Here is a 26,996-nt window from a genome sequence, read left to right on the forward strand (position 1 = left end):
TCATGTTTATGCCGATGCTCGGTGCTAACACAAGTCTCGTTATTATGAGCGGAGACATATTCATCCAGTTGCCAAGTGAACTGCAAAATAATTATCTGGGTTTCCTGTGTTAAGCCATCAAGGTTAGAATTTGGACTTCTAATAGATAAGTTGCCTACAGCTGTTTTATGTCTATTAACACGGTCTGTGCTGTTGATGTTTTAGACAGCCTAGGCCTTGAAGCCCCAAACATAGCTCTCTCAGCATGCCAGGTGCATCTGGAGCAGACACCATGTAAGGCAGACAGCTGTGCCAGGGCCTCCCTGTTGCTGACGGCTGTGACAGACTTCACCCGCGATGGGAACCGGGCGAGTCACATCAGAGTACTGCCTGGCAAAGACAGCACACCCCTTTGGAAAAGCTACACGCCAACCCCATTGAAGGTCAAATTACTAAACATTGTTAATAGCTATTATTGTTGTGGATTCCACATATTGATACATTTGTGGTGCTATAGCTCTTATTCTTTTCTAACATGTACTATAATTGTATCTATTTGAAAGACAAAAAGTATACAGTGTAGCCAGGTCATCGTCACGATTTGTCCTCATGTCATTATATAGGTTTTTAACACATTTATTTGTAACATAACAAATAAGTAATAGAAAATGTGGCTAGTCCTGTGTTACAGCCATTTAGCTCTGCTTAAATTCTCATTTACACCACTTCTACCAATGTATTCCTATCACTTATTTCAATTGTACAAGTAGTGCTGTCACCCTGTGATTAATCAGTCCCATTATTTTACTTGTAGCCTTATCCTTACCGATGAAACACGACTCTCTTCAAACAGATTAAAAAGGATACCCAAGTCTGTGTCATTTAATATGTTTTGTCTCAAATGTGTGTGCCACCACGAGTAAGTAGATCACATCTGTATTTTGTGAAAACATTAAAGCCTTTTACTCACCATAGGCTGCCCTTTAATCATGACAGATACGGTAAGCTGTGTTTTTCCACTTCACAGGTGATGGTCCAGGACATTCCGACTGGAAATTGCTACTCTTTAACTGATCCCCATATCATTACATTTGATGGCAGGTAACATTAGTGTTATATGATTTAGTGCTTGGCCTAGACTTTGTAATTACTGTCACCAGTATTTATTTTGTTTTTATTTATATATCCCCCACATCCTCCCTGACTAATTATGCTGTCCTCTAACCAATTTGCTATACTACAAATGAAGACTTCAGTGTATTGTACTACTGAACTATTTTAAAACATTTGCAGTTTACTCAAATAATTCAAAAGCAGTGTAGAATGATAGACATCCAGTGTGTTTTTCACAGGTTAAATCCTCTATGAGGCCAAGCTTCTCAGTTTATTTGTTTATTTTATATCTGCCTGATGTGTCTCCCTCCAAGGAAGCTTCAGGGAGTCTTCAAAGTATCCTCATGGGGATCCTTTCTGTACAAATAGAAAAATGGTCACTTTTTTTGATTGTTCATTGGTTGAATGTTTCTTTCAGCTTTTCTGTAGATTAACTTAAAGGTCTCGTGGGCTCTTTTTGCAGTAAAGATTAAATAGGGTCTTTAAAGTATGGCGGAAGATTTAAGATTCTGTTTCCTTGTGTAGTTTTGAGATTTTCAGCGTTCTCGGTTTGGATTATTTATATACAAATGTGTGTCTCTCCAAACATTTTTCAACTTGCCTTCAGGGCAAAGAACATTACATCACTGACACCGTTCTCCAGTACTCTGAATGCTGTTGGCGATGTGACAATAAAAAGGAAATAAAGATAATAATAATAATAATGTTAGCCCTGAATAAACTCCATAAATGACAAGTATTTTTTTAATGTAGGCAGATACGTATTTTTAATTAAGAATACAATGTAGCAATGCAATATGCATTTAACGGCACACATACTATATATTTTAATTTTAACATATTTTTTAACATATTACCCTGACATAATACTGCAGTTTAACCATAGCTAGCCAACAGAAGTCAAAACCCTTAACCTCAATTTTCATATTACTACTGCAGGGAGGGGGTCATGGGTTTCAGCATTAATAATGGCATGCAGGAATCAGAATGCTGGAAATCAGTCAAAGATGACATCTGGCTTGTATTGCAAAACATTTTGAAGTGTACCTGTTGAGATCACATTTAAAAAGCCTGAAACATTAAATATGCTTGGAAAACTGGCATAAAGACCTTTAAGTCTGTTCCCAATATGTTTATATGGTGTAAGTAAAGATTTTTAAAATGAATGCATTCCCTAATCAATATATTCTTGAAATACGGTAATAGATTAGGCCGTGTGATGGAGTGAACCCATCTCCAATAAAACCACACCAATCATTGCTGGGTTAGTGCGATTCAGTGTTTTGTAGTTAAGAAAACACCTTTTAAACATGTTATTAATGGTAGTAATTTGATGTATAAAAAAGGGGCATGGTTGGTATTAATAAATCACTTATGAACTTACCTGTTGAAGAGGGAAAGTTGGGGTTGGGGTTGATGTGTGGGTGGCCATGTTGGTGAAGGGTAAAGTGGTTTCTTTTCCATGATGGAGAAGTGCAATATAGGCTTGGCCATTACCATATGTATTGTATTAAGGTAGCCACTCTTAATTCTCTTGCCACAAGGGAAGGGTTCAGGTGGTTGTAGGAAAGGGGTGTGTGCAATAATGTTTTGCTTTATTTCCTTTGTACTAATGTTGGTTTATTTTCTTTATGGTATTAGATATTATAACTAGTATTATTTATTTATATCACGGGAGGGTGTAATGTACTGTATTTGTGTTTATACTTTTAGATATATTTATATTGTATTAATGGTCTGTTCTGGGGGAGGAGTTCTAGACCTTGGGGGATAAAGAGGGAGTGTGAGAACTGCTAGGGGGTCAGTTGGCGGGGTTGGGTTCCTCCAAGGAGGTGGTCAGTATAGAGCTCTGCCTTTGAGTGCATTGTTCCCAATTAACCTGGGTAGCTCTGATTGTCCTGCTCTCAGGAGTTTTTGTTTTCTCTTGGGAAGAGATAGGTTTGTTATGATCATTCTGTTTATCTATTTTTTTTTTTTAAGATAGGTTTTTTAAGATTTTTGAGAACTGTCTATCTGGTAATACGTGTTCTCTGCATTATAACACCTGACCCTGGGTCCGCAACAGGCCGTCTGATAAAGTAATATGCAAAAACAAAAGGATGATGCAATTCCCAATTTAAAAATAACACCTCTCTTCCAGTTGTGCTAAAATGTATTTACATTTTTTAACACTGCAGCTCTATTAATTATAATACCTCTGTGGCTTTGGTCTTCAGGCATTTTTCTCAGATAACTTTTGCAGCAAACTGATAATGTGCCTTAATTTAATGCTTCATCATAAGACACCATTTAGAATTGTTTCAGGAAGATCATACCCAGCACTTATATACACCTTATAAATTGAGTTTTGATGGCGGGCTCAATTTTTCTTCACTTTACTTTTTATTCTGTTTAATCAAGGCAAATTACTCCTGCTGATCTGACCTCCGGTGCAGTTTTCCCGTGTAATGAATGCTACGCCATCATTGTTTTTCACCTAATCTACACATACTGCCACACCCCTGTCAAGGCTTCACACCAGCTGTAATATTGCACCCTGTGTGGGGATCCTGCATGGTATCAGACATGGCTGAAATTCCTTGCAGTTACTCACCCAAATAATGCTGATCAACAGTGACTCACTTCAGATGTGCAGGCAGTAGTCTGATTGTGCACTTGACATAGATGGTTGATCTCTCTTGGGATGGCAACTCTGGTGGTGCCTGTCCGCAGGTATTATCTGTGCTGTATTGTCACGGTTATGTGGTGGCAGTGTAATCTTCTCCCAACCCAATGAGGCAGCCATCTGGAAGTTGAATTTCCTACAGCCCTTTTTCATTCCACTGGTGTCAATTTATGATTGTCTTCCAAACTGACAAGACCAAAATTATAAAATGCATTCAAACATGACAAGCTTGAACTGTCTCAAATGCATGTTGGAAATGGTTCATGCATACTCACCTAATGAGGAACATGTAGAGAAATATGCTGCCCACACATGGAGTGTGCGTGGTTCTCATCCAGTATGTGACATGTGCTCATCTGCAATTTAGAGCACTCTCGTCTAAAAAAATGTCACATTACCTTTGGATATTGGAATAATATGTAGAAGAATATTTCTAACTTTTGAGATGTGCTAAATGAAAGCTGAAAGTATATAATAATGTCATAATTTAAGTTAAATATTGCAGTATTCATCCCAGATTATTGTTATGTGAAATCTGTACCTTGCTGAATGATTCTATCCTAAGTCATCTCATCAGTTTTGTTTTACACTGGCAGAATGTGTTCACATTGAATTTGATTTGGGGCTATTCAACTGTTGGATACTTGGAAGTTTTAATCATGCAAAGTCTTTAAAACACTTTTATTTTTCTTTGCAGACGTTATGATAACTACAAGACAGGAACATTTCTACTGTACAGAAGTCTTACCCGTGAGTTTGAAGTTCAGACGCGCCAGTGGGACTGTGGGAGCCGTCATTATGCCGTATCTTGCAACTGTGGAGTGGTAGCAAGGGAAGGCAATGACATCATTGTGTTTGATATGTGCAACGGTCAGCTACAAGAGACTAGACCTCACTTGTCAGTGAAGAGTATTGGACCAGCGGTATCCGATCAAATCAAGATCCTGGAGGCCCATCACGGGAAGAAAGTAACTGTATGTACTTATCAGAAATAATACTGTTTTGTAAGGATAGATTAAAACCAAATGCCAGATAGGTAAATAACTTGAAATATCTATTAAAGATACAATATAAGATAGTTTATTCAAAAGAAGTTATGCATTACATTTATGTTATAGAATGTGCCCTGGTTACTTGTATCTGGTGAGTATTTTTAAAGAAATCTCTTTGAGAAAAATACATAAAAAATGTATACAATAACCAAATCAAGTATTGTAAATAGTCTGAAGATTGAATTGATATTGCTTTTGAAAAATACTGAAAGTTTGTTTGATACATTGATTTGCATCATCGCAAAACTTATTGAGGAAAAATAAATCTTATTAACAGAGCCTATTGGCCAGGGATACTAGCTGGCATATTATTCAGCCATGGCTGCAGGCATTTTTTTTAAGTAGCTCTCAGAAGCTTCAGTATAATGAGATATGTAAGATTAATAGTTTATTTATTTATTTATTCTGCCAATTACAGTCTAGGCTTGGAGACATGAACAAAATAATGTGACCTTTTCAAACCAAAAATGTAAGGGGGCACAGGTTGCTGTAACATGATGGCATAGCAATATTATCAAGATTATCAACAATCTTTTTATGTGTTGCTAAAGTGCATATTTAATTGATTATAATTCTGTTTAGATCATGTTCCCCTCTGGCGCCTTTGTCCGAGCAGATGTGAGTGACTGGGGGATGAGTCTGTCTGTGAGGGCACCTAGTGTTGACTTCAACAGCACACGAGGTCTGTGTGGTATCTTTGACAGAAACAGTCAGAACGACTTCCATAACACGGAAGGCAGTATATTAGCAAGTTCACATAGAAATAACGACCCTGAGGATTTCATTGAGGAATGGAGGTAATTAATTGTCATATTTAATCAAACGTGCCGTGGGTACATAGTAAAAGCACAAATTGTTAAATCTCACAGATACACGATGATAGCCAGGGGTTAGCTGTTGGTCACCTACTGTTTCCTGACCCCCAGAGGCGTGTCTCCAGGTCTGAGCTAGAAATACGTTGAAAAAATTGAGGCCAAGGGCCATATTCATACATGTTAACAGCTGTTTATCCTAATGAGAAAAAACCTTGAGGAAGTGTGGCTATGTCACATGAAACTAGCAGAGTGCTAATTCAATCGAGCAAAAGAAGAAAATATATATATGTATTTTAAAAATAGTTTACATTGTTTACTCTGTAAATTACAAAAAAAATATTAGTATGGTCTTGATTAATAATTCAGTAAAGGAGACCTTTCCAATGCAAATTTGTTAATTTTCAAGTGTTCAATTTCTTTTTTCTTTTGCCCATGTAAACTTTTGGAGAAGTCTTTATAATGGTACACCAAAAAAACATGATTTAGCCATTACAATTATAATTATCATCATCTAGCTAATTAGAAATGGTTAATGCAGTTGCTGACTTTGTATACCCTATGTCTTATTTATTTTTGTCAGGATACCACCTGGGGAGAGCTTATTTGACATGACACCACAAGCTGTGGAAGGAGAGAGGAAAAATACATTCTGCAGATGTCAGAAGGAATATAGCATGTCTCTCCATTCGGTGAAAAGACCACATGGTTTATCTGACCGTTCACCTTTATCATCCTGCTTCTCTCATGATAATGTGGATTACACTTCAGTCTTTCCCTTTGTTGATGTTACCTCGGAGTACATTTATAACCATAAACAAGAGCACAATATTGAGAAGCGTGAAGCATTGCCGACTTCTAAGAAACATGTAATCCATGCAAAGGTCAATGGAAGTCAAAACAATGAAAATGCAGTTTTAAGCCAAAGGAGAAATAATGGAAAGGAAATTTCTTCTGAGGTCAAGCTGGCTCAAGGGTACATGGATAAAGACTTTGAACAACCATCAACAATCAATGATAATCAACTAAATGAAACATTCAGCAGGCAGAGGAGGCAAAGCTATTATGAGTATTTGCCAGTATTCACATTCCAAAGTTTGAGTCAAACGGATCTTGAGAGCTTTACGTATTTCTTTCCTGGAGACCATTTGTCAGAGCGCAGACCCACGGTTCAACCCTTATGGCCTACCCCCAGTGGCCTAACATCAGTTAAAGCCTTAGAAATCTGCCAGCAGGTCCTTGGTAATTCCACAATTGGCGTTGTTTGTAAGGATCTCTTAGGAAGACGATTAGATGAGGCCATTGATATGTGCATTTTAGACCTGCAGCTAAAAGATGACCTTGCTTGGGAGGAAGGCATGACGCCATTTCTGGAAAATGAGTGTGAGAGACGGGTTTTGGAAAACAGGACGAGGCAGACCCACATTTTAGGGGGTTTCACAGGAACTCCAGAAGAGGTCATCACTGCATTGAAGTGTCCCAATTTCTGTAATGGGAATGGACATTGTACCGAATGGGGATGTCAGTGCTTCCCGGGCCACAGTTTTTATGATTGCAGTCTTACAATTAGTAAGTATTACTTCTGTCTGGTAAATGCGCTGATAATGATCCTAAGATTGGCCTTTTGAATTGCAGTTGTGTTCCTTTGCTTAGCAATAAAAAAACCTTTTATGTGTTGCACTTCAGTAGTCATGAATAGGAGACATCATTACCCAAGGTTTCTTTCTACTGAGTACAACTGCAAAAATATTACATTCCAAGCACACGGCATCATTCTAATCATACGAACATTAACATTTTAATACTATCAACTATGCGTAGGCATTGATCCAGCTTTCATTCTTGGAAAAGCGATTGTTAAGGCACAATGTTTTGCACTTAATGAAACATACACATTGCATATATTGCATACACATATATTATTTTCTTGTCCAGTGTTCAGTATTAAACTTTATATACAATCAGCTTTATATAGCATATATCCATGACTTTGTTGTTGCCATGGCAATTGGTGCAGTATTTAAAGTCCTATTGCTCTGAGAAGGAGTATCTCACAAATACTTTACCACTAAAGAGTGGTATTTTGGATATCACTGCACTTACGTGGTCAGGCAATTGTTCAAGTGCCGTACCCTGGTCTTATCTCACATTTGGTATCATACAATCACTGTTTCGTTTCCTATTATACAAATGCTGCTCTTCATTACATTTTCAATTGAAAAATCTTATCGCAAATACCTAAACTCATATTGTGTGCTTAAACATGGCTTCGGAACTACCTTTCCTTTGTCTGAATCTCTAGAGGCTAAGCAGATGGTACTTCATATCACTAAATGTTCCTCCTTTTTATAGTCACAGTTGTGTTTATTCTGAGGAATCTTTCCTGCATTTAGAGGAATAAAACGTGTTAAAGTAAAATATGTCTTCTGGATATAGTAATTGTCAAAAAAATGTTTGGCACTTAGCCAGATTCGTTCAATTGTTTACTTATTAGCATTGAATAAAATCAGAACCAGCACTGAGCACTTTTCAAGGTGCTTAATGCCCTGGGGTGCAATTCTACTGAATATGGTTTAACGCAAATTACAAATCAAATTAACACCAGTGTGGATTTGAATGTTGTTTATCATTGTGGTCTCATGTATGACCTTTCTATATTTCATGATTTATGTAAGCTATATAGAGATCAGAATTGGGGAGTGAACATGAGGTTGGGTGAATAAATCTACATAATTGCTTAACACATCATAAGCTAACAGTGGGTTTCAATTTCCTGGCTGACGTTCAGTGGAGATCATTATTAGTTTGCAGGAAGGACATTTTTATCTCCTGTTTTTTTTATTTTTTAACCATTTTATTTCATCCTAATTTCAATATCATGCTTATTTCTTCCTGTTGCTGCCTCTTAGAAATAAGTTATTGATTCAAATAAAATTTAAGAGACCACTGCCTCAATCTTTATACCTCACTTTGTTCCTTTTCCTTTTTTTTTTATGTTTGTTGACCTAGGGCCTCTGTCCATTCTTAACAATAAATGACGTATTCTGCAGTCTATTAACAATCTGGTTCTGATGTCTGTCTCGTAGCGCCCCCTCATGTTAGAACCAAATACATATTTATTTTTTGCTAAAGAATTCTGGTTGCTTGTTATGATAAGAATTTGCAAATTAATATTTTAAATTCCAGGATAACTGCAGGATAATTTTCAGATTTATTTATTTATTCCATACATAACATCTCTCAATATGCCACTGAAATTGCATTTGTGCCAGCAGACTTTGCGAAACATTTGGGAAGACTTTCAAGGACAACCAAATGCTTTGTAATAAGCATGGGATTTATTATGCAGATTCATTTTTCTCTCCTTGAAAACAACTCTGCCTGGATATCATATCCTAATACCAGAGTTTTGTCGATACTATGGCTTCTGAATATTTGGCCATTATGCAGTTATCGTGTTGGTTAGAAGTAGCCAAAAAGATACAGTGACAAAGAGAGAAAGGCAATTGCAGCTCAGTATGACTTTCCAGAGAAGTGAATACTATTAATGTATATCAATGCACTCAGTGGCACACAATCTCCTGGACAGTGAAGGCAGGTCTCATCAGTTTTCATCAACTGACAACAAAACATCTTCTTCCTATGTCTGATCGAAGTGGAACGTGTCCTAGCTTGTACAGATATGGAGAGGTGATGGTTAAATATCAGCTGCCATGGGACCCTCCGTGTACATACTTAAAACACTCTTCACAGCTTCACAGGTGTTTATCTGCGTTGTAGTTAAACCCCTCACAGATATAGGTCAGCACTTTAAACTCAGTGGGAAAGTAAACTGTGATAGGAGGCAGATCTTGTTACAGTGCTTAATGGTGTAAAGAAGTGAGGCATGGGATGAATGGAAATGGTTGCAGAGGGAGGAAGGTTGAGAATTACAATTCCAGCCTATTTTCACTATCTGCTTCCCGACAGCACACACTCGGTTAATGAGAAGCAGGTGAGCAGACTCTGCACCTTCAGAACAAATACTTATTTTCCTTTTGGTACCGTCCTGCATGAGGTTTATTGAATTTATAAAGGGCATTCTCATTGCCTCTTTTGCCTGTTTCAAAATATTAGATTCATACTCTAAAAGGAGCAAGAAGTTATTGACTCTGTGAACTAGGCAATTTCACAACTGGAAGGAAACATACAGAACAAAGTAACAAATCCCGGGCACAGCAAAAGTTACAAACAATTTTTCTTCCTGCAAAGCTGTCGTAAATGGGAAAACAGCTTCTGATAGACCCTTTTATCTAAAAGTATATTCCTGCAATGATACGAAACTAATCATTATAACATATATTTTTTTATTTTCTTTTTTTGTGTGCTTTAACTGCCGAGATGATGTGTCTCTGAAATTCTGGTTCTGCAATGTTGCAGCTTCAGCTTTATGGAATTATGAATCCATTATAGTTCAAGACAATTATAATCTGACAAGTGACGTTTGTGTTAATTGTTATTTCTCTTATATGATGAAATTATATTTTCTTTCTCCTAACAAGAAATGTTGTTTTGAGCAGCAAGCTTCACAATTCGTTAATGTGATGACAGAATTGTCATTTATGTAGGTTCAGTTTAAGTGTGATAAATATTAAAGCATCGGTTTTATATTTGTTTGTATTTTTGCTGCCTGCTTCACAGCAGTTAAATCATTTATAATTCATTTGCATGGGGAAAATTTGATTTAATAAACAAAGCAACCAAAAAAATCAACACAACCTATGGATTTCAGAAAATGTATAATATATATATATATATATATATATATATATATATATATATATATATATTATATATATATATACACACACACAAACAACCTGCAGACTTGGCACTTTTACTAAGTATGGTGCTGTGTTCTTGGAACCCCATTACTTCGTGTTTCAGTATGGAGAGGTGGCCCTCTAGATTTAACAATTTCCCAGTCTGCAAAATGTTAATAATAGTTAATGCTAACCTATAGTTAGTATTGAGCAGTTGCATCTGGAAGCCATATACTGTCTGCAGTACAAAGGAAAGTTTTATGCTTATTTATTAACGAGTTGCCTTTGGCTTTCACGTTAAAAACCCAACAGCCATTATGTGAATGTATCCATTTTGGCTTCAGAGCAGAGGTGGAAAAATAGTACATGCCACTTCACACAGTGTGAAATAACACAAACTGATGTTTCAGAGTGCACAGTTTTATGACCCTGGGTTTGATGACTTGACTTGTCTCAGATGTTCCTGGGTTTCTCACTGCTGGAGCTTAAAACCCCAATTTTGATTTCCTTTTATTATTGAACACATGTGCACTAAGACTGCCTGCTACATCTATTTGAATAGGAAGACACTCTTAGAATATAAATAACCCTCTGCATCAGGAATAACAATGAGGACATTTCACTAATGCAGGAAATGGAAATATTAAGAATGTGCATAATGATATCTGTGTCAACTTGGAACTATTTGTATTTGTGATCAAATTCATATTTTATTTAAATCACAAATGGAAGTGATTGCCTATTCACTATGGATTTTCTGTTTTGGAAGTTGTTGAATACATTTGGATTTGCATTTCAGTTTAAGTCTACTGAAGAATACATCCATAAAATATAATCCTCTTTATTATATATATTGCTGTTGATGATAAATGTAGTCAATTTTCGTAATTTGTGGATTGTGTGTAACTTTTCTTTCCGTTGTTACTTCAGTGGTTGATTATAGATGACTGTGGGGAAGATCCAGCAACCACATATTTTTATAATCAGAAATATGGGTCATTAATTTGTATTCGCTGTACTTTGAATGACAATGCTGTTGTGCCATTTGATTTCCCAAATTAACATGACCTGTTGTTTAGTGTATTTAACGAGAGCAAACGTTAATTGTCTATTGTTTGATATGCCTAACCCTAACCCCCTCCACGGATTTTCATGAAAGCCACTTACTATGTAATAGGCTATTACGTACTCATATAGACTAGAAGTATGCCGTTTTAGTGTTACTAGCATATTCTGAGAAAATCTTTTTCTAACACAATGATCTTAAGTGGATAGAATGAGGACTGCATACTTGATGAAAAACATGATTTAAGATGAGCCTCCGCAGCAGCAATTGCTTTGGGTATTAATCATCCCTGCACTGACAGTGTGCTGTAATTTCCATGCTGTCAGTAGAACTCTGAAATAAATTTTGTCTTCTCGCAACGGCCCTAGAGAGGTAGAGGAATCCCTTTTAGTGTCCCAATACATGCTGTACACCATAAGATCACGATTTAAGAAACCTGTCTTTTTTAAAAAATACGAACCTAGTAACATCTGTATCCTAAAGGTATGATTGCTTTTCTCAAATATAGCTAATGATTAGGTGTATACGTGGCATTTCAAAGGACTGTGTCAGAAACTGTCTAGTCATTGCTGATGTTTTATTTAGTCAATATTTTTATTTTGTTTTTGTATTGTGTTTCTTAATTATGTGTTTATCTTCTATTTATTGAAGTTGGAAAAAAAAGAACACAGTACAAACTGCAAAAAAATTAAATACTTTATTAAAACAGAGTATAAATAGGCCAAAATATTTAAAATATCAGAATGTGTATTTATGTATGTGTGTGTGTGAATATATATATGGGTCATTCTCCCAAAACATGTACCACTGAGGGTGATCACCAACTTGGCAATAGTTAAAAAAAAATCTCATTAATACATATCTTACATACATTGTTAGCATGCATACAAAATTAAGAAATAAATATGATATTTTCAATCCTTAACATTTTCGTGTTAATCAGTTACCTTTTTGTCACATGCATTATCACAATTATGAGTATATTTTTTAACTTTAATGGCTCGAAATTATTGTCTGCCTTACATATTCATAGTAAACAGAATTTAGACAGATATTTTAACATATTAATTTATAACGAAATAAAATGTTTAGATATTTATATTTATTTATTTATTTACAAAATTTCTTCCCACGTCGAGATCGAAACACTCGGTGTCTTTAAGCACACCGTTTTTTTTTGCCCATCGTAGTATTGAATAAAAGTTACACAGTCATGATATATCATCAGATGCATATAACCACACAAATATAGGGTCAGTACCTTGCACTCTGCATCCAATAAGGGTATTTATTCTGCATTTGTAAATAACCTACTGTTAACGGAAAAAAATATAGTTGCTGAATTTAGAAGTGTTACAATGTGTAAGGAGTGGAAAGAGCAATTTTGTCTGTGGTGTCTCATTTGTAATTCAGGTTACAACAGAGACTTCAGTCAGCAAACAATATGGTGAATTTAATTTAATTTAAGGTGGTTTTCAGTGTCCTTGAGTCTTGCCATATTGAATACAATCTAATTACAATTTTTTTTTTTTTTTTTTTTTTACAATGAATCTTATGTTTGTAGCAGGTTGTGTTCATGTTGCACAGATTTCCGCAGTTCTGCAGAGATCTGCAAAATTCCGTAGACACCATTGGTAGAGCAGCGCAGATCTGCTCAGAACTGTGGAAATCTGTGCTACACGAATGCGACCAGAGATTTCAAGCACCGTATTTAGTTTCACTGTTCACTGATTCACTAAAATACCTTATTGTGCAAGTCTGCATCAACAAAATATCAGGAAAAAAACATAAATAACCCATACAGGTAGCAAAATGTTATGTTTGGTGTGAGATTTAAACACATACCCAAGCATGGCCACAACATGCACTTTTTAAAAAATGTGACATCCACCCATTCAGGCTCTCATGAACACGCACAGATGCATGCAGACATTGTTGATATGTTAAAATGAACATATCAGACAACCAAGATTGTTTATATACTTTCTGTACACCTGTTTGGTGTCTTTGTTCCAATCAAGACCATGGGGGGGGGGGGGTAAAAACATGCCACAAGCACACAATGTAGCTGGCTGAGTATCTTTTTTCTAATAGATGTTTTTAGATAAGGCATTTCATAATAATAATTAAAAAAAAAACAAGAATATAATAGAGAATTACATGTTTAATTTTGTACTCTTGTGTATTAGTGCTACATGTTTTGGGAGAATTACATATATATACACTTTGCAGTTTCCATTTTCCAATAACAATTTTTACAAATCAAAATACCTTTGGCTCTAGATTTAGAGATTCTGTTATTTCTTGGGGGATGCATCTTTGCTTTGAATGGCATTAACTTTATGAACTTTTTTGCTTCCTTGTTTGTATTACAAATTGTACATATATCATGCTGGCTGTATTGCTGATTGATACTTACTGTATGAAGCTACTTGACCCTTTTTTATTCTATTGTATTTGATAAATATTTGTTTCTGCAAGAATGCATTGAGACACTTTGGTGTTTTTCCTTCTGGATGCTGGCTGGTGTAAGATGACTGATTGCCACTTCCTATCAGAGTATAAATAGGCCAATTAAAATACAGCTATTATAGTATCCTTTCTCACTTGCTTGGAGGAAGGGCAATCCGTTAATCATGCATTCCCTAAGGTTATCTCAGACAAAAATCAATTCTGGTTCAATACAATGTGTTTTTCACCCCTGCATTCTAACATCCAAGTAACTGCTTGGAAAAAAAGCCTTGATGGGTCAAATGGTATTTCCTGTACTTGAATCCTTCTGACAGTCTCTGATTTATGCTCCTATTTTATTGTTTTAATGAATTGAGAAAAAGGTCAGCAATGGGTTGCATCTTCAGAACCATTTCTTTATGCTGTTGGAAAATAAACTGCTTTGTTTGGTGTTGTCTGGTCTGGACAAAGCAACCCAAACCAAAGACTTCACTTTCTATACACAAATGTCTCTCATGTCAAAGCTGAACTTTTCACCAGAGAGAAAAGGGATCTTGAAGAGGACATATTTAATGAATGAGAAGATTGGAAAATGATCAGTGGCCTGGGAAAATGAATAGACATCTGAAACATCTTTATAGACTTGTCAGAAAGTCTACTTTATGCCACCTATTTTTTGAGTGTATTCTTTATAGAGTATGTGCTAAAGATTAATTTTATTACATTTCTGTGCACTAGCCATATGGATTTTTTTATTTAGTGTTGTGTATTTTTTATGTATGTAAGCAATAATTGTTACAATTTTAATTACAGGTCGGCCTCCTGAACTAACAGATCTGGAGAATAGTGGCCTTTGTGATATACGGGCATACGACTGCAGCAGCGTCCGCGTGTTCGGACTGGGCTTCATCGACTCCCCAGATCTGGGTTGTCAAGTTACTAGACTGACGGTAAGGAACAGTCTTGAAAATTACTGCATAACTTGATATCAGTTATATTATTGTCAACTGAGAAGACTGGGAATACTTTGAAATGTTGCCTCTTGCCATAATTAAGTGTATAATTTTATTTTGGTTAATATTTTGTTAAAATATTATCCCTCTGTAATTCTTGGTTTACATGTACTAATAACAGACAATACCTTTCATGCAGATAAAATAGGCATTTATTGCTGCTATCACAGTCTTGATAATTATTCCAGACACATGAAACCCCCTTCTAGCACAACAGTTCATAAAATAGAATGATATATATAAATGGCATTACAGCTTTTTAGGATTCAGAAATGAGGTAGCACTGTTGTTCAATCCATAATCCACCATGCTTTCCATCTGCTCATTATTAAAAGAGATTGTGAAAGAAAGGTAAAGTGTGATGAAAATTAAATTATAATGAACTCCTTGACTGCCGATCACAATTGGTGTCATTAATTGTGCTCTAGGTTTAGCTGCATCATGTGTCGTCAGATGGGATGGCAGTTATTTAACTTGCTCTTTCTCATTTATAACTATTTAATTCTCCCCCTGTGGTGATTTTGAATACTAAAAAGCAGTTTTGGTGTCTCAGCAGCATCCTGGTGACACTTCAGATACGTTATACAGAAGTCCTGTGGTGAACCTCTAGTACCAGCTTGGTACAAATATTATGCTGGAGTGGGCTAATAATACATTCTTCCCATGCTCTGAATTAGCTTCTAGCATCTAAGTGCTGGATACTTTCAATTAAAAGTATTGTTTTTCTATGCTTCACAGTGGTGAACATTTCCCATGCTGCTTCTTCAGGTTTTTCTGCCTGCAGTTCAACACAATCCAACAGCAGCATATTTAATTTCAATTCTAAACAGTTCTTTATAGATTTATAGATTGTAGCTGAATATATTGTGTAATTGTTTACTTTGTATTGACAGCCAAGGAATGTATTTAACTTGAATGAGTACCAGTTGTGTACCATATATCTTTATGTATATATGTGTATGTATATCATCATCATCAGCCCATATCAGTCCACTGCTGGAAAGGCCTCACCAAAATGTTTCCATATGCTTCAATCTACAGCTTTCCTTTTCTGTGTCATGCCTGCAAAGTTTATAATTGATGCTTTCCATCTTTTATCAGATTTTCTTCTAGGTCTTTTTTGTCTCTTGGGATCCATTCAATAGCTTCCTTCTTTGATCTTTTCTTCTTGCAGTGTGTCCAGGCCATTGCCATTTGTTTGTTCTCGGATCCATTCATTTATTTTTCTACCTCTTCTTCCATGCTTCTTTGTGTCGGCCGCAGTTTTATAACAATTTTGCATTTAGTATCCAGGCTTCAGAGCCGTAAGTGAATACAGATTAATTAATTTTCTTTACCCAGAAAGACTAAAGTCCAAGCTTGCCCGTGCAGGGTAGTAACTTGATAGATGGTGATTGGGATTAATATACCAGTGATGGTTAAAATATTTTTTTAAATCATACAAATTCATTAAAGCAGTGAATAAACCACCAAATCACAATACATCAGATTTTCCTGATCTGGTTATCAGTATTTTGTCTCCAGTGTAATTTTTTACAGGTTTGATTAAAGCAAGACTGGGGGGGAAATAAAAAAAAGAATGCAATGAAATGTCATTAATAAGATGGATGAGCAATACAATTTTAATGGAATTTAATTTAGCAAGGATAAGTCCCTGATCTGGTAAGTCCTGTATAACATTTAAAATTAAAATTGATGCGAGAAAACCTGATGATATTTCAAAGCTATTTTAAAGAGTAGAGTATTCCTACTCTAATGTTGTAAAAGCACAGCTCTCATATTTATCATAACAGTGTTGTGTTTACAAAGATCCATTTTTGTCATGTAGTATATAAACAGTGAATGGATACCTGGAGGCCAGGAGATCACAAAAGCTTCGTTCCTTAGCTCCAAGGCTGTTGACTGTGTGATTCCTCCTTTGAACAGCATAACCACTGAAACTGTTGACTTCATGCTGGATGACAAGCCATTTGTGCGATGGGAAGTAAAGGTAAATTATGCTTTGTTGTAGATCTGTGATTTGACCCTTACAAATGTATTCTACAGTCATCATTTTATAATGTAACATAATTCTTATCTGTTTCTTTCATGGTAGCCACTTTTTGCATCTGGCCAAATTGAGCAACAATTAAACCAGAATAATTATTTGGATGTGGATGTTTTTTAAATAAAACAAGAGGTACATACACTCAAACACCCCAAAAGTATTGTAAACATGTTTTAAATGAAAATTGTTTTATCTCATCTAATGGCATCTAATACAAAATTCAAACAGGGAATTTTCAACAACAAATGCTACTATTAGATTTTAATAGAAGGTGCCTTGATGGTATTTGTTGTGGTGATTACTACACTTCCATTTAGTTTAAGATCCTACAAAGTCTTAAACTGACATTTGAATTAGGGCCACTTCTTGTTAATGCAAAGTGGAAAGTTTATTCTTCCCACTGGGTACAGAATTAAGTGGTGACAGATAAGCACTGCAATCAGAAAATCTCCTTTCTGTGTTTTAATGATCTGAATCAATTTTTACATAATAACACTTTTCAACAGCGTTATCTAATTCACACATTACATTATGGTTTTTATCAGCATAGCAGCTTTATCTCAGAGAATAAGGTATCCTCCAGAAGAATTTAGTCTAAAACTGACCTCTGGAATGTAAATATAGAAGTATTCTGTGGAACAAGGAGGAGGTAGCATACAATGATTTTATTATTTTTCTAAGTAATACTCTTGATATTTCTAAGTGCAGTAGTTACAGATTTGACTGTTAAAACCTTTGTATTATATAGTATGCCTGTGTGTCCAATAATTATTTTTGCTGTGTAGTGTTTCTGAAAGGAGAATATATGTTCAAATTCTATTTTTTAACTACTTGTAAGATCTCCCCTAGTTCTTGCCAAAAGAAAATGCAATAGTCTTTAAAACATTGCATCAACATTTGATGTCCTTCTTTTGTTGTATGCATTAGCTCTATGCATAAATAAGGGCTGCATGTTTATTGAACTAAATATTGGGTAGCAAAGAGCATTTGTGATAGTAAAACTCATTAACATAAATCTCAATGCAGTACAGCAAAATCTGTAGGGTATAGCTCAAGGTTATCTCAAGGTAAGATCAGAATGCCTTTGCAAAAATGATTACATTACTATTGCATCTTGTATGAGACCAATTTTAGATCTACTCCTGCTTAATCTGAAAAGTATGTGAACATGCAAGCCATAAAATCTTTACAGTCTGAGCATATAGACGAAAGATAACTCAGTTGTAGTATAAGACTTATAAGGTATTCAGTGAACATATTTGTATTGGTTATTTTTCTGCTTTCTATTATTTAATCGTTGTTGGTGCTGTTTACAATTGAGAGCCTTAGAATATATTGGCATTAGTGTAGATTCTCAAATGGCCTTTTATGTGACTCACACAACTTATATTAAACAAGCTGGTCAAACAAACTATTAATACAAACAGTCTTCCTGCAAGGAGGAACATTTGGCATTACAGTTGAATGCATTACTTTATTGATCATGACATTTATAGATTTTTCCATGTGAGTTCAGAAAAAAAAAAAAAAACTTCTCCATTATATTAGAATTGCATCTTCCTTATAAATGAAGTGCAGTAACAGAGCATTACATATTTTTTGGTGTCTGAATGGTAAATTATTAGACCTGTTACCTAAACAAGACAACTGTGAAATCCTAAATCTATGCTCTGTCAGCCCTGTGACATTTTCTTAAAATCCAATTGATGAGTTATTTTTTTACAGTTAGAAGTTATTACACATTTCATACAGTTTTGTAAGATGTTATCACTCAGGCTGTGATTATGAGTATAACACTATAATCAGCAATGCTAATATTTCATATATTATGTTGATTTTACAACATAGAATACAAGATCATTCTAAGACGTAGAAATACAGTGCAAATTTAATTTTCTACCTAATATATACCCTCCATAAAATTCTGTGTCAGGGTTTTGATTTGGTTCGTATTTTAAAACTTTCCAAAGTACTATCAAACCTACAACCCTGCTTCTGGTGTTTATGTCTATTTTACATATATTGCTATCTAACCATGTTTAATCTTTCCCTGAGGAATGTACAAGAAGTAACATTTTGGATAAAGTTTTGCTCAGCACAAATTGATAGATTGTATTTCCATTTGGAAATTCTAAACTCCAAACATGGGTTTTCTAATTTCTTTAGATAACTAATGATGGCTCTCTGTACAGTGACTCCAAAATGCTGACATTATATGATGGTGTGTGCCAGGTCTGTGATTCCTCTTTAACAGGACTTTGTAAGTTAAAGGTAATTTAAAACTTTATTTTGACAATGCTTACTTCTTTAGTCTTCATATTAAAGTGTCTGTTTTCATGTCATGGTAACAAGTATAATACACAACATATTAACTGCTACACCAAATTTCCTGAGAAAATATATTTTTAAGAACAGCACTAGATTCATACCATTCGTTCCATGGTGGCCTTGGAAGTGTTGCTTGATGAAAATAAAAATAAGAATAATGTTTGTAACTGGACTTCACAGCTGCATTCCCAAAACAACTTTTCCCGAGCATCTGTTTGTGCTTGCAAGCATATGTGCATGTGTTGGCATAGGAGTAATCATAATTTCCTGTATTACTAAAACAGAACACCAAAAACATAATTCTAAGAAGTCAAACAGCTCCCATGACTATAGCACAGGCTTAAAACGATTTGTATTGTTTGAAACTTCATACATCCATAGTGGCTACAGAGATATATATAAGGGGAATAACGCTCTTTGTAGATATTCATCGCTGCAGCTGATCTTGAATGTCATATTATAAATATTATTCACGAATTAGCAGTGGATTTGGTGTTTTTTTTTCATTGATTTTGCTTTTTATTTATTACAAATACATTTGAATGAGGTTTCAATGAGGGTTTTTATTTATTCAACAAGGGGAATTACAAGGCAGTTTATCACTCGTGAAGGACAAATGCATCGACTTTTTAAGTACACAAGACTGCAGCATTATTGAGTTTCATTTGAGACGTCATTTTTGAGTCAACAATGCTTTTCTTCAACCATTTAAATCTAGTTGTGGAAAGTGTCTAGGAGGAATGTGCAGACAATAGTTTGATATGCCTTCATTTTGTACATTTTTTATGAGAATTGGAATAAATAGTCTTATCAGTTGCATCAACATTTACAGATTGTTTTGACTGTCTATGTTTTTAAAATTTATTTGTAGGAGAAAACCTGTAATATTGATGGATTATGCATTGCGGATGGAGATTCTAACCCCAGCATCCCATGTCTTTTATGCAATCCTAGCACTTCAAAATTCACATGGTCTGTAAATGAAAGTAAGATTTGTTTACTGTATGGCTCTTGCTTATCTTTCTGTCCCTGTTTCCTTAAAAACACATTTAATGTAAGGTTATCTTTGCAATAATAACTTTGGAAGTCAGTCAAGATACTGAATTATTTTAAATGTAAAAATCCACTCATAAAGCTAAGGAAGCTAATTTTTAGTTTAATTCATTTTTACCCCCAAATGTTAATCTGAATGTTAATGACAACCAAAAAACACAAAATGCATTAAAATATCATTATGTAGCATCATAGAAACAGCTGTTAAAAATGTTACTCAATTAGTTAGTTCATATGTAACTCTAGATTTTCCAGATGTTGGTATAGTTAGTTTTTTTCATGTTTACATATAACATTTATTTTAATAGACCTCACATTTAGTAACTGTTACTGGTTTCACATAATTTCACTCCACTCACTCCACAGTAAATTTATTCCTTTACAATATTTCCTCAACAAACAAAACAATGAAATAGGCATTTGTCTTTGGGGGAGTTTACATGCAGTGTTTTTAACTTGTGAAATGGTGAAGTGCATGCACGTTTGGCCCGAAACCTCGGCAGAAAAAGGTTTGCGGCCAAAAAAAATGGCCCCAGGAAAGACAGGGTTAATCTCAATTTCTCAAGTAAATGACGTGAAAATGACAAAAACATGAGGAAAACACGCCCATTTCAACATGTAAACCCACATTTTACATGTAAAGCTACAGTGATAATCGTATATATCCTTAAATGACCATATTATAAAAGTGGAAAAAAACTGGTCACTTTTCTGTGGGTTTAAAGGTAAAGTAAGTTGCTGATGTACGTTTCATGGTTATGTATACTGTAGTTCAGGTTAATGGCAATGCAAAAAGACAATTTTTGTTGTTGTTGTTTGCTATTATCGTTATGCTCTCTATATTGTTTTGAGTTGGGAAAATAGCAGCTCATCCCAAGTGCAATAAACTAAAACCATGTAAACCCCAAGAGGGTTGACTCATATTGTTAAGCATATTGTCTCCATTGAGATGAAAACACATGTGTAAACTCCACCTTTGACCAATTTTTTGGCTGTTAACAGTTTTATCAAATTTGCATTTTGTGGTGCCTTAAATATCTAGGAAAATTTAGAAACTTAACCAACTTAACAGCTGAAATAAGAAATGTTTTTTTTTTTGCCTGAGAAATACATTTAGCATCAATGGAAGTTACCAGTAGACATGGCACAACAAAGTTTGAATTGTAATTGGATAAAATGATGAAGTGTATCCATAGGAATGTGGAAACTATTTATAGATGTTAAGACATTGTATATATTTTTTTTATTCCTGTGCAATAATGCCCAAAATAATACACCTCATTTTAGTATTGTTAAGAATTTCTTCAGAACTCATAAACCGTAAATTAATATAACATACTGTATCTGCTACAAGCAACATTTGGATAACATTATTACAAAAATAATAATAATAAAATGGGCTTACATATATCACAAATGTTCCTTTAGTTTCAGCATGGGCCAAAGTAATTACATATATATATGTATATTTTCTTCAGGTATACTTTATACATTTTGTTATATTCAAAGATCTCTTTATTGGAAGATTGTGGCTAACCTGATTTAATGCTGGATATTTTCGTCTAATTATTATAAATATTATTACCTATTTTAATTTATCCATTCAGAGTTGATATTTAATGATAACTGTTTAATGTTCTTTTTAGGAAATAATACACATTGGGTCTGGAACAAACTCCATAGGTTGAGTATATATATAGAATTGTGTGCGTGTGTAAAGAGTCTGGACTATGCACATGGTGTGTCTATCTTGGGAATTGGTGATGATGATTTTCTATGCACTGTCTTCATTAAAAAGTAAAGGGTAGTGGTGTACCTTTTGAGTGCCTTAATCCAGTCTGAGCTGTAGCAATCACACTTTCCTGGAAAATAAATGAAACATGAAAAGTGAATACAAATGTTGCTTTACAAAAGTGAAGATATCAAACGGTTTGTGGAAGGGCTCTTATCTCTATTCTTTTCTTATTTCTTCTCAGACAATCAACCCCCTATGTTCCAAGAACCAGTTAGTAAACTACAGACATTCTCTGGTGAGAATTTTGTGTACCAGTTCACAGCAGTGGATCCCGAGGGTTCTGCCATGTTGTTCCTGCTAGAATCAGGCCCGAAGGATGCCTCGCTCTCCCCAGCGGGCCTCCTCATCTGGAAAGTCAATTCAGAAAATACACAAACCTTTGAATTTACGGTGTCAGATGAATGCAATGCGCAAAGCAGACACACAGTGGAGGTAAAAGCTGACTGCGTTTTGTAAATCTGTTTATAGAATTTACTCTTCACGGGTGGCAGTCACAGCCAAGAGTTCCCAATGAGTTGCTCGATATTTTCTTGAAGTGAACTTGTGTAGCTTTGGCCTGAAAAAGACATTTGAGTTATTTTACACATTAATCATTGAGACATTTCACCAGCAGTGACACTAAAATGTTTTGTTTTTTTTGTTTTTTAATCTGCTAATATAATTTATCCCTCTTAAATGTATTTAATTTAATGCTAGTTGAATTCATTCCCTCTTTATGCCTCCTACGTCTGTCCAGCAGGAGGGTGATGGCCATCCATAGAGCAATCAATTGGTGTTTTAAAACTGATTTAGACTTTAACTCTCCGTGTTGATTGATATGTGATGCTTCATGTACATTTTGAAGTACGTACAAGCTTACACATGTCATACAAATGATTAATAAAGACCCTATGTTGATTGATACATTTAGACTCTTCGTGCATTTCATGTTCTGTTTGAAATTTATTGAATTTACTGACATAAGTAAGTAGTATTTGAAGTTGCGTGGCAACGTGAATAAGACCAAATTAGATGTGGAAAGGATGAGGCAAGATATAGAGGCAAAATAGAGCCTTAATTTCCAGACTTCAATCTCAATACTTAGAATCAGATATTGTAAACTTTCTTAATAGTCTGTTTGAAAGCTAAGGAATGAAATAAGTGAAGTTAAGTTCATGAAAAAAAAAGATTGAGGGGAAAAAAGCCAACTATATTGACTGTGTTAGGATCTGTCTTTCAGAATCTCATGTTTCAATAAAACATGGAACTTATGTAAAGTACCACTTATAAAATATTTTGTGTTAATACATAAAATATTCAAAAAATATGATCATTCTAATAAAGTTTTGAAATGTGTTATAAATCTGCATCGAGCATTGAACGATGTTCACGCATACTTGCAAATGTATGAATACATTAATATTTTGATATTTAATACAAATGTGCACTTGCAATGTTGTCTCAGCATATGGTAGATGTGACTTAACGCTGCAAAGTTCTTCTCATCATAGACAAGAGTCATTGTTAATAGAAAGATGGATGCTTGCAGTAATTTTCACTTTAGCCTCCAGATGGGAAAGCAAGCAGCTGCTTTTAGCCTGCTAACAATTATTACATGGGCTTCGGTTATAATATTCCCAGTGATGGTAGGAGGTGAACATGTCAAGAAAGAGTAATTATCAACATTGGATCAGTTCATTTTTATTACAGTCAAATGAGGTCTGGGTTAATGAGATGCATTTTTAGATTTTAGCGCTTAGGCACTATTTTAATGACCAAAAACATGTAAGATTTAACTACCACTTCTTTTAAAATACATGTGAATCCTGCTGTTTCCACACCACAGGGAATTAATTACCTTTTCTTAAAGAAAAAAAACACTTAATACAACAATGCAGTGACGAACTCTTGTAGAGCAATGGGGTTATAACAAGTGGTGAGTGGTAGATCATTAAAGTAGACATTTGAATAAATAAAGGTAATGGTATACTGACAGAGCACTATTTTGTTGTTGTTTTTTATTTTGTACTTTTCATTACAGGTTGCAGTAAAGCCGTGTGATTGTCTAAACGGTGGAACATGTGTTACGAACATCAAATTCCCCCCAGGAAGCGGCAAATATCTCTGTGTATGTCCCCCAGGATTCAAGGGGGATTTTTGCCAGCAAGATATTGATGAATGTATCTCGAAACCATGTGGTTCAGGCACCTGTGTGGAAGGAGTCAATAGTTTCTTGTGTGAATGTCCACTTGGTCTCAGAGGTATTCCTCCTTTTCACATGTACCAAGAGATGATAAATGTTAAATTGTCAATCAGCAAAATTTAAGTTGCAAGTCACTGTCAGTAGACATTTCCGTATTTAAACCGGTTCTCCTTTTCAGTGTGTTAACTCAGAGCACTCCAACAAATGCATATCTCACCTTTCTTTCTAAAACTTAGTCAAAGAATACTAGTTCAGCTAGTTATATATATATATATATATATATATATATATATATATACACAATATACATCTGACTTCACAGTAAAATCTGAGGCAATGAAATGCTTTTCCTGAAAACATTTAGAAGGGTTAAAAGGTATTTAAAGTGCTTAAAAACATATGAAGAAGAAAAATATTTGTTTATACTGAGGTGTATTCTCGCTATGATCTCTCTGCAAGACTTTGAACATACAGCCACAGTATAAATAGGTGATGCATTCAAATCTCCAAACAAAGACTGACAACATACTGAAACTTTAAAGTATAGTGAATTTCTATCCTGATTTTAATGAAGTATAATAAACTTGGTCTCTCAAATCCAATTTTTCCTTGTAGCTTTTCCTAGAGTTTTTTAGCTGTCTTTATAGATTATTATTTTTGTATTACTATTTATTTGTTTATTTATTTATTATTATTTTATGATTAATTAAATGTGGTATGTGGGCTGGTAGCAGGTGTAAAATTTGTATATATTATCATATATAACAAATCAAATCTATTTGTATATATTTTTTAATTCAATGCTGTGTATTGACAGACGGGTTTGAAATGGGTCATGTGGCATGCATCTGTTATCTGATTTGTTTCAGACCTTTCCAGCTTTACGTTTTGATGCTGCACACTCGTCTGTCTAATACTGACGAATATATTGGCTGTGATGAAGTAAATGCCTGCAGCTTAATTTAAATCACTTTGGCCTACCTCTCCTCTCCCTGTCCTGTTCCACAGCAACACATGCAGCAATCGCTGTGCGTCCTGACAATGACTAGATTTCAGTGGTATTAAAAGCTTGCACTCACCAAGCTGGTGTAGAGTAGATCCACAGCTGTATGCATAAAATATATCTTATAATACAGAGAGCCCCCGAAATGCAGAGGATCAAGGGGACCTGAACAGTTTGTAACAGATGTTAGAATTTTAATTGCATTACTATATTGAAATAATCATAGATTTCTAAAGAAAATCCTTGACACCTGTATGTGAACAGCACAGTTCTGGAGCTAGAACAAGTTTTAATTATTATGTGTTCACTGCACACGTTTTTGCTTTTTGACCTAAAATAAGCAGCATAGTACAGGTATACATAAATACAGCATCTGGTTAAACACCATCAATTATTTAAACAATGCTGTATTTAATTGCAGTATTTACAAAAAAACTGTTTGACTATGTATCTTTCATTGTCCTTCCAACACCGTTATGAGAAAAAACAAAAACAAAACATTCCACACATGCATATATTTGATATATCACATTTCACATTCATTACGAGAACATTCTTCAAAGTCAGTAAACTGTAAATAGTGTATGCTTGTAAGCAAAGGAAATTGAATGCATCATGTCTTTAACATATTATAACAAAGGCTTAAACCAAATAAAAAGTTGGAACCATCCGCCATCATGAATTACAATTCCAACGCTTGATGTCCTTTTTTTGTGGGACACAGGAATTTTCCTTCTACCTAATGTAAAGCCACAAGGAATTACTGTGGTTTCACGTGTGATTGGCAGGTGGGTTGAAGTTTTAATTTGGTCTGGGCTACAGTCTGCTGATCTTTTAGGACTTCCAGTAACCGGTGAAGCCACAGGGTTGACTGGTTTTCCTGTAGTTTAGGATGAATTCATTTAGGACCTTATTTTTTCTATTGAAACAAGTGTGTTCCTACCGTTTAAGGCTAGACTTTAATGACCATTATATATTTTACAGGTTTTTTTTTTATGCGTAGAGGTCTCCTGTATATTAACATACGCTTTTGTATTTCAAATGAGTCAGTGACCACTCCTGAGGAAAAGAAAAACCTATTAATAAAAATGATTGCTTTTAAAAACTTAAATAATAGTGTGATCTTAAATGACCAATTTGACAACTTCCAACTTAAAAGAAAATTTTCCCTTTGGCTCATTTTTGTGTTAATTTGTACATGATAAAAATGGTTTACTGTACAGCACTCTTTCAGTACAGAGAAGCACACACAACATGACATTTAACATGGAATAAAAACGTTTTCATTTTGCTTAATTGAAAGCAGTTGTCCTATGAATGTTATAATTTGTTAAGCAATGACGTTTGAAGTAATTCTTTAAATGTGACTGTTTTGGAGCAAAATAATACTGCAATGGTTGGTTTTGTTTCTTTATAGGTACTACATGCCAAGAAGATGTAAATGAATGTGAGAGGACTCCTTGTTTTCCCGGAGCACTGTGTATCAACAGTTTTGGATCTTATAAATGTGGAAAATGTCCTCAAGACATGGTAGGAGATGGAAGCTCATGTAAAAGTAAGTTGCCAACATTTTAAAATATTTTATTTCGGGAGACTACCGTCCTCCCAAAACACAGAACAATATGATTATTTGTT

At 34.8% G+C, this 26,996-nt stretch overlaps 1 protein-coding gene across 2 annotated transcripts in view; it reads left to right on the forward strand.

The window, feature by feature from the left end:
* Positions 1–26,996, forward strand: part of LOC136711438 (von Willebrand factor D and EGF domain-containing protein) — a 63,334-nt gene that overhangs the window by 18,791 nt on the left and 17,547 nt on the right. For both annotated transcript variants that reach the window (XM_066687716.1, XM_066687717.1), the window contains exons 8-19: positions 205–422; positions 1,007–1,080; positions 4,455–4,731; positions 5,392–5,606; positions 6,205–7,190; positions 14,754–14,890; positions 16,782–16,943; positions 19,167–19,271; positions 20,200–20,314; positions 22,358–22,608; positions 24,197–24,416; positions 26,779–26,916. In XM_066687716.1, the coding sequence (XP_066543813.1) occupies positions 205–422; positions 1,007–1,080; positions 4,455–4,731; positions 5,392–5,606; positions 6,205–7,190; positions 14,754–14,890; positions 16,782–16,943; positions 19,167–19,271; positions 20,200–20,314; positions 22,358–22,608; positions 24,197–24,416; positions 26,779–26,916 (2,898 nt within the window). The remainder of the gene's footprint in view (positions 1–204; positions 423–1,006; positions 1,081–4,454; positions 4,732–5,391; positions 5,607–6,204; positions 7,191–14,753; positions 14,891–16,781; positions 16,944–19,166; positions 19,272–20,199; positions 20,315–22,357; positions 22,609–24,196; positions 24,417–26,778; positions 26,917–26,996) is intronic.

Source organism: Amia ocellicauda, chromosome 16 (genome assembly GCF_036373705.1).
Source record: "Amia ocellicauda isolate fAmiCal2 chromosome 16, fAmiCal2.hap1, whole genome shotgun sequence".
NCBI classification, from domain to species: Eukaryota; Metazoa; Chordata; class Actinopteri; order Amiiformes; family Amiidae; genus Amia; species Amia ocellicauda.